Here is a 7,960-nt window from a genome sequence, read left to right as displayed (position 1 = left end):
CTTCTTAGATCCAACTCTACTTCCTCTAAGGTGGGGAAGAATACTTGACCCATCGTCCTAGCTACACTTTCCATGTCCCATCTCATTCAGGGGGTGCTGGTGTTTGATAGCCTTGAATTTGACGGTTGGATGGGCACTTCTTGTCTTGGACCAAGTCCAACGCTAGTTGATGAACCCATGCTCGCAGATTGCGCTTCTTTGTCATGACTGGTTGGAGACTAAAAAGTCCCTGTGCGATATCAATGGTACCACTGGATCTGGTTGGGGAGGGTGGTTTCTCCTCTTCCCCAAACCTACAGTACCTGAGTCCTTCTTCCACGGACTCTTCACTACTAGTTTCAACGGTGACCAGGTTCCTTGGACACTCAAGTGAGTGCTTACTGAGTGACCTGAACCCATACTTTTTTAATAGGAAGATCCTGGGTGATTCAATGCACTATCATCATGTGTAAGATCGTCTCCGATGAGCTTTCCAGATCTTAAATGCATGTATGTATGATTTGATAGGCTACTTTGATGACCCAATTTAGTTTTGATTAGATTCCATGACCTAGATGGAAATAACACGCTAATTTTTGATGATACCCTCTACAATGTAATGTGGAATATGCTTGGAACCTACTTGATTTTTCCAAAGATGTGGAATCAAAATATAGAGGAGCTTCAAAGTTTTTTGGAGACAACAATCAACTCATGGTTACTTGGTTGGATTTATGCAAAGAATAAACGGGAGTATACTTGCAACACTTTAGTAAATGAAGCAAGTAATTTGTAACTATGTATGTAATTTGCAATATAATCCATGACATTATTGTATTGTAATTATTTTTTATGCTTTAAGTGTTTAAGTGTTTTAAAAAAGTTTGATTGAGTAGTGTTTAAATTTAAAAATGTGATTAATTAGTGTTTAAATAATATGATTTTTTAAAGGCTTTTTTTGTAGACATTATATATCATACATATACATGTATGTATGTATGTATGTGTGTGTGTGTGTGTGTGTGTGTGTGTGTGTGTGTACACATGCATGCATGCATATATACACACACACATGCATACGTATGTATATATGTATACACTATGTATGTGTATATATATATATGTATACACTATGTATGTGTATATATATGTGTGTGTGTGTGTGTGTGTGTGTGTACACATGTGTGCATGCATACACACACACACACACACATACATATGTATGTATATATGTAAACACTATGTATGTGTATGTGTGTGTGTGTGTAATTACACACACACACACACACACATTAATATTTATATTTATATATCTACACAGTACACACACACACACACACATATATATATATATATATTAATATTTATATATCTATACATACACATACACACACACACACACACACACACACACACACACACACACATATATTTCTATTTATATGTATATATCTATATATACACACACATACATCTCCCATACACACACATATACACCCCCAGACATGCACATACACACACACATGCATATATATAAATACATATTTATACATAGATGTGTATGTGTATACACACACACACAGACACACACACACACACACATCTATGTATATATATGTATACACATACACACACATTTATACACATATCTTTGTATACATACCTCTATGCATAGATGTGTGTGTGTGTGTGTGTGTGTGTGTATATATATATATATGTATGTATGTATGTATGTATGTATATATATATATATATATATATATATTTTGTGTATATGTACACACACACACACACACACACATATATGTATGTATGTATGTATGTAAGCACATATATATATATATATACATGCATGTATGCATATATATTTATGCATACATACATATATATATATATGTATGTATGTATGTATGCATGCATGTATGTATGTATGTATGTATGTATATATATATAGTATGTATGTATGTATGTATGTATGTATGTATGTATATACCTTTATATACATACATATATATTTATGCATGTATGTATTAACATACAAGCATACACACATATATGTATGTATATACATACATACATACATATATGTATGTATGTATTTGTATATATATGTATGTGTGTGTGTGTGTATTTATGTATGTGTGTATTTGTATATATATATGTGTGTGTGTGTATTTATGTATGTATATATATATATGTGTGTGTGTGTGTATTTATGTATGTATGTATGTATATACATACATGTATGTGTGTGTATGCTTGTATGTTAATACATACATACATACATATGTATGTATGTATATAGAGGTATATATATATATATATGTACTCTTTCAAAAAATGATGAAATGGCTGCTCGTAAATTTGTTAGTGCCCCCATCATCCATGATTTGGCGCAAGACCTACAACTTATAGGTTACAAGGGCCATGTTTATGTGTTGCCCTGCACAAATTGGTTCTAGGTAGATTTCGGTGTGCCTGTATACGTGGCACCCCATGGACCCTAGCATGAGCGGTCACCTAGCCGGTGATGATAGACAATGGTACAGACAGTTGTGCAAAAGAGTTATGAACACATATCTATATGTCGGTACATTTGTTGTGATTTGAACCCAGGTCCCTGCCCCAAGGGAGGTGAAGCTCCTATCCACTACACCACGCACACACTTGTGACATAAACACATGTCCATAACACCTTATGGACATATGTCTACAAATGGGCCCGTCACCGGCCATTGACCGGGTGACCGAGCCCACGGGGTGCCACGTACACATGCACCCCAAAATATACCCACAGCCGCACAAATTTAACGGTGTTCATTATGCTTTCAAGTAATACTTGTAGCCTCCTGAAAGTAGTTGGTATAATAACTTCTCCTTAGACCTTGAAGCTTGGAAGTTGGTATCCATGTGATACTTTTCATTATATGTATGGTGCATTGATATGTTTGATGAATTTCTCAAGTAAAAGAGAGTTTGAAAGCTAATGTGCTTAAGTGGTTGTCTATGTATTGATTTCAGAGTTGAAGTGCAGCTTAGCTGATGTGCATGCACTGTAGAAACAAACTTGTTTGTTTATTTTAGTATATCATTTAGAACGAAATTGTTTACATTTTTTGTGAACTTGTAAACTTAATGCTATGAGAGCTTTGAACATTCATTAAACACTCCGAATGGAACCATAATCAGTTATAGGAGTTCCAATACGATGGTTTGAAACAATCTCACTTCTGAGGAAAAGTTTAATTTGACGAATGTGTAGCCAAGATATTGGATGAAAAATGTAAGGAATAGAAATAACAGCGAGTAAATTCTCTGTGTAGTACCTAGCTGCATATCATGGATTATTGGTTTGTGGTCGTTTGTTGTGAGGTTGGGAACCATTGCATCAAAACTCGGGACTACAAAATTGCGAGGTACTAGGCAAGGGGTGTGTTTGGTAATTTTGCTTGCATGGGTTACCTTTGCCACCACTCGGAAGAGGAAGGGCTGAGGGGCTCCAAAGAATCAAAGACATCGCTAGGGAAGCTTGCAAGGACACTGTCAGGGGTGCAAGAGCTGGAATCAATGACCTCTTCTTTGATATTTATGATGCAATCGGTCTGGACGGGCAGGCTGGGCTCGTCCGGGTAGAGCAAAGGGAGCTTTTCCCATTGGCTGAGGGCGAAACCGGGCAGCTGGTCAGGGCAGCAGAGGAGGCCGGGGCTGTCCGGGCGGCCACCGGTAGATGTGGAAGCGGTGGTGGGAGCTGTTGAGCAGCTATCGTATTGCATGAGGAAGTCGAGATAGTTGGTGCCGGAGGTGGGGGGCTCATTTACGTACAAATCATGGGGAAGGGGCTTGAAGTCATGATCAGCGATGGTGGCTGTAGTACTGTGCTGTTGTTGTTGCTGCTGCTGCTGCTGTTGTGTGGATATAATGGCCATGCTGTGATCATGATCGGCAAGAAGCTGCAACTGCATGTCTGTGTTTTCTGCAACTATATTGCTTTCAAAGGCGGTTCTGTAAGACTCTCTGATTCGAGACCTGGGCCTTCTGTTTTTCACAGATCTCACGCTTTTTGAAGCCGGAAGCACCATGGGTTTAGTATCCATTAAATCCATGATATTGTTGTTACTCCTATTCTTATGGGATGAGGTGGTGGCCGGATCTGATGATGAAGAGTCCATGAAGGCTGCCACCGACTCGTTAGGTACCAGATCTTGCAGCTTCACCATGAACACGTCGTGATCGGCCGGCACTAGCGCGGCGGGTTTGCAGTTGTAGCCACCCCCCGGGTGCCTTAGCCTCCTTAAATCGCCCACCGGTTGGCCCCTTATAAACAGCCCACCACCACCTTCCTCCTCCTCTCCGAACTGCATAGAAAACGCATTTCCAAAACCTGGCTGCATCATGGCTCCCGAGCGACTTGGACTTTGTACCTGCAACCGCAACATATATAGCCATTTATTTTAACCCCACCAACCGAGTATATTGACATCACACACAATCTAACAACGGAAGGAATTAGCTTTTCACCTTACGATCTTGGGTCATAATGGGGTTTTGATTTCTTAAGGAGGTTTGAGTTGCAACAAGTTGTTCAAATATTTACACTACAACCCCAATATGTGCAAGCCTTCCGGAAAGGCCAACGCCAAAACTCTCCAAGTTCTGATATTCATCTTCTTTCTCATCACATCCCAAAAAAAAAAAAAACAATCATAGAGCATCAGAGCCTAATTTCTTATATTGAGCTCTAAAAGTATATGATTGGTCAAAAACTTGTGAGGATTGTTTGCAACTAACAAACCTTGTAACTTTGTAAAACTAGACATAGTCAAAGTTTTTTGGGCCTTGGTCAAAAGAAGACGCTTCTTAGAGTTGACAAATAACCGAGATTTGGCTCTCCTTCAGTCTAACGTCTAGTCCAATATTGCAATTTGCCACCTAGATTAATCTTGCAAATTCCCTATTGCAATTTGCTTCATTGATGCATTACATTGGACTAGAATGCATACTAGGAGTTGTGTTTTTAAGGTCTACCGAGATCAGTTTTTATCACGGTCTACTTAGAGAATGCGGTACATTAATAAAAGGCTTACCATATACTGTCTATATAAAGGTTATGAATAATTATCTTTTTTAAGTGTGGATAACCTCTCAAAACATGCAATGTCAACCTATTTTTATTATCTTCACACTCAGGTGGTATGGGGATTTTGGTAGAAGTGAGGCCGTCATATCTCTCTCACACACACGTGCACGCGGTGCATGCTCACACGCATGTTATTTATCGAACACGCAACGCATATTGTTGTCCATCATGGTTTTTAACCCCACGAACAAAATCTTTCTCCATCCTATCTTTTTGTGTGGTTTATGCAACAATTGAGATATCAAATCCTTCACTGTCGTCTGCATGTGGATCACATGCAACGGGCTCCTAATATATCAAATCACATTTAATATGCTCTTCACTGTCGTCATGTAGATCAGATGGGGTCTGTTGTTACTACGCCATTAAACGACGTCGACGTCGCTGACAACCACGAAGACGACTGCTGCTATTCCTATTGCTATGTGATCAAGGAAGGTAGACCTGTGGTGAAGTTGTCACGTGTTTGTTTGAGTTAGAACTTAGTCCCAATTGTTTGTGAACACAATACTAACGTCGCCATGGAAAATCACGTAAATTGTAAACGTGGCATCCAAATATGTATGTTGGTTTAGTTCAACGATGATCATTACGGACAAGCTGCTAAGCTAAGGAACTCATGAAAAATGATCGCTTGTAATGAAGTCCTTTTGTTATATGAATTCAATTAGCATTGGATCTAGGTTAACGCTAGTAAACCTAATGCAGCGAATGACGTACCTGGAAGGCGGCGAACTCGTTGAAGCAATGGTTTTTGCAGCCAAGGTGGTCGATTTGAGGGTCGGTGCACGCAGAGTCAAATTGAGCATGGCCACTGGCACACAAGGAGTCGCCGCCTTTGGGGCGCTGGAGGGCGCGGAGGAGACGCTTCTGGCGGGTGCTCCAGAAGTTCTTGACATCGTTGTCCGTCCGGCCGGGCAGGTACGAGGCTATCTTGGCCCACTTGTTCCCCAGCTTGGCCTGCATCTCCACCACTAGCTTCTCTTCCTCCGGAGAGAACTTACAACCACTTCTGCCACAAAAACATCACCAATCTTTCCTAGGTTAAAATCCATACCATAGATCCGATTAGAAACATTAAATTTAGACAAAATTTTAACATTCATTTTGAGCTTGGATACATGAAGCTCAAGCTGCATTGTACGTAGCATCCAAATGACTACATTATCCCAAGGCTTGTCAAAGCGACTGACCCGAGTTTAATACGGAGTGATTGTGCACTCTTATATGGAATTAGGAGGTGAACCAAGAACTGGCAAGAAGAGAGAGAAAAGCCTACCTTAATCATTAAGGGTTTGAACACGATTGATCAAGAAAGTGGTTATTATAGGGCATAAAAGAAGAAGGGAGTGCTGATCTTTTAATGCATATCAGGCACTTCCTTGCTCCTGACAATGTGAAAGCTCTCTCAGCAAGACCGGCGCTTGATCCTGCATCCTTTCTTCTTACTAATTAGTAGATTCATATTCCTAGGCTAAGAAGGCGTAAGATAGACAAGGGATATATTGATCAGTAGCAAGTCCGTGTTGCCACGTTAGTCTTAGGTCTATATAACTCTACGTATTAATTCTATATACGTGTCGTCTACGTAAAGAAGACCAATTGCTGATGATGGCCTACTGCCTTAACTATAGAACGTATTTGTTGTTATCATTAAAATCTTATGGCTTTCTACATGCGAGGGTTCTCTCTCTCGATCTCGGTTTAAGAACATAAAGTAAACTTCATTTAGTAAATCGTAGATGCCTTTGAATCAATCTTATCGAAAATCCAACTACTTGATTTTGCATCGAAGGAACTAATATAAGTTATTAAGGCGCAATTAGAGAAAAATGAGCTAGTTTTGAAACCTCAAAATTTTTTAGTGATTCTACTGTACCTTTTGAGGTCCGGCTTGAGCTTGTTGACCCATCGAAGGCGGCATGATTTTCCCGTTCGTGGCAACAATCCTTTGGACCTAATTGAGCTCCATTCCCTTGGGCCATACTGGTTAACATATTCCAGCAAAATCTCATCTTCCTCTGGCATCCAAGGTCCTTTTCTTAATATTGATTCCTCCCCATTTTGGGCCGTTGGCTTTGTACTCATCTTGAAGCTTTTCACAAATGTGAGGACCAAGGGTGGATATTCTTGCTGTATACAGCTAGTTTATGGTGTTTTATTTACTTATAGCCTTATTTCCTGTTTTAGAATTATAACGTCATTTGCTTAGAATGTGGCGAATTCAAGCATTTCCTTTGTTGTATAAGCCGTTGATCAGAGCGGTAGCTTTGAAACCAGCACCAAGAAACAAATATTAAGGGATGATGGCCATCAAAAATGTGGTGCTATCTTGACTTGTAGAGGATTGATTGAGGCGATCGATTTGAAGGAAGTGGATCATAAATAATATGAAGAGGTTACAGTAATCTTCATTTGTAATATAATTGCTTAACCTAAGCTAATTAAGAATGGAGTTTGCTAGAGTGCAAGAGAATTGGTGTTTAAAGCTTAGGAAAACAAAACCATTAGGTTCGTGGATTTTGCGAGAATAGTTGCTAATGCTGCATAGAATACTTAGATGGTGGACGTAAATCAGAAAGAATGGACGGGAGAAGACAAGAGAAGAAATGGCAGTTACGTTAAGGCCAACTTTTTACGATTTTCTCCCCAATTATTATTTGCTGAATTTTTCAACTTTGTTACTGATCTAGGCATTTTGGGTGAGAGACCCTTCGCATCTCCGACGGTTACTTTCCAATTTCTTCTCCCGCACGAAATATAAATCCTTATTTTTCAAATGCATAGGTTCAGTAATTAAACCTTAGGAGGATCTCCCAACTTAGTAAAAGCGGCCCTCCTATT

The 7,960-nt window shown here is 39.4% G+C and overlaps 1 protein-coding gene across 1 annotated transcript; it reads right to left on the bottom strand.

Moving 5' to 3' along the window:
* Nucleotides 1-3,340: 3,340 nt before the first annotated feature.
* On the bottom strand, nt 3,341-7,443 carry LOC147637399 (uncharacterized). The gene is made up of 3 exons (XM_086798865.1): nt 6,996-7,443; nt 5,837-6,128; nt 3,341-4,400 (listed from the first exon to the last, which is right to left on the bottom strand). Exons 1-3 carry the CDS (start codon nt 7,202-7,204, stop codon nt 3,438-3,440), a joined length of 1,464 nt encoding a protein of 487 aa, XP_086654991.1. The 5' UTR covers nt 7,205-7,443; the 3' UTR covers nt 3,341-3,437.
* Between the last annotated feature and the right edge of the window lie 517 nt (nt 7,444-7,960).

This window comes from Cibotium barometz, chromosome 6 (genome assembly GCF_041138505.1).
Source record: "Cibotium barometz isolate CiBa-2024 chromosome 6, ASM4113850v1, whole genome shotgun sequence".
In the NCBI taxonomy this organism is placed as follows: Eukaryota; Viridiplantae; Streptophyta; class Polypodiopsida; order Cyatheales; family Cibotiaceae; genus Cibotium; species Cibotium barometz.
The sequence above is the reverse complement of the archived record's forward strand: the minus strand, read 5'-3'. Positions and strand labels throughout refer to the sequence as shown.

What these genes read in the sequence shown, in the direction of transcription:
- LOC147637399 (XM_086798865.1), bottom strand. Translation starts at nt 7,204, where the DNA reads ATGAGTACAAAGCCAACGGCCCAAAATGGGGAGGAATCAATATTAAGA. An exon ending in CTCAAGCCGGACCTCAAAAG is followed by an intron (nt 6,129 to 6,995) that starts GTACAGTAGAAT and finishes TTTTTGTGGCAG; the next exon opens with AAGTGGTTGTAAGTTCTCTC. An exon ending in ACGAGTTCGCCGCCTTCCAG is followed by an intron (nt 4,401 to 5,836) that starts GTACGTCATTCG and finishes TTGCGGTTGCAG; the next exon opens with GTACAAAGTCCAAGTCGCTC.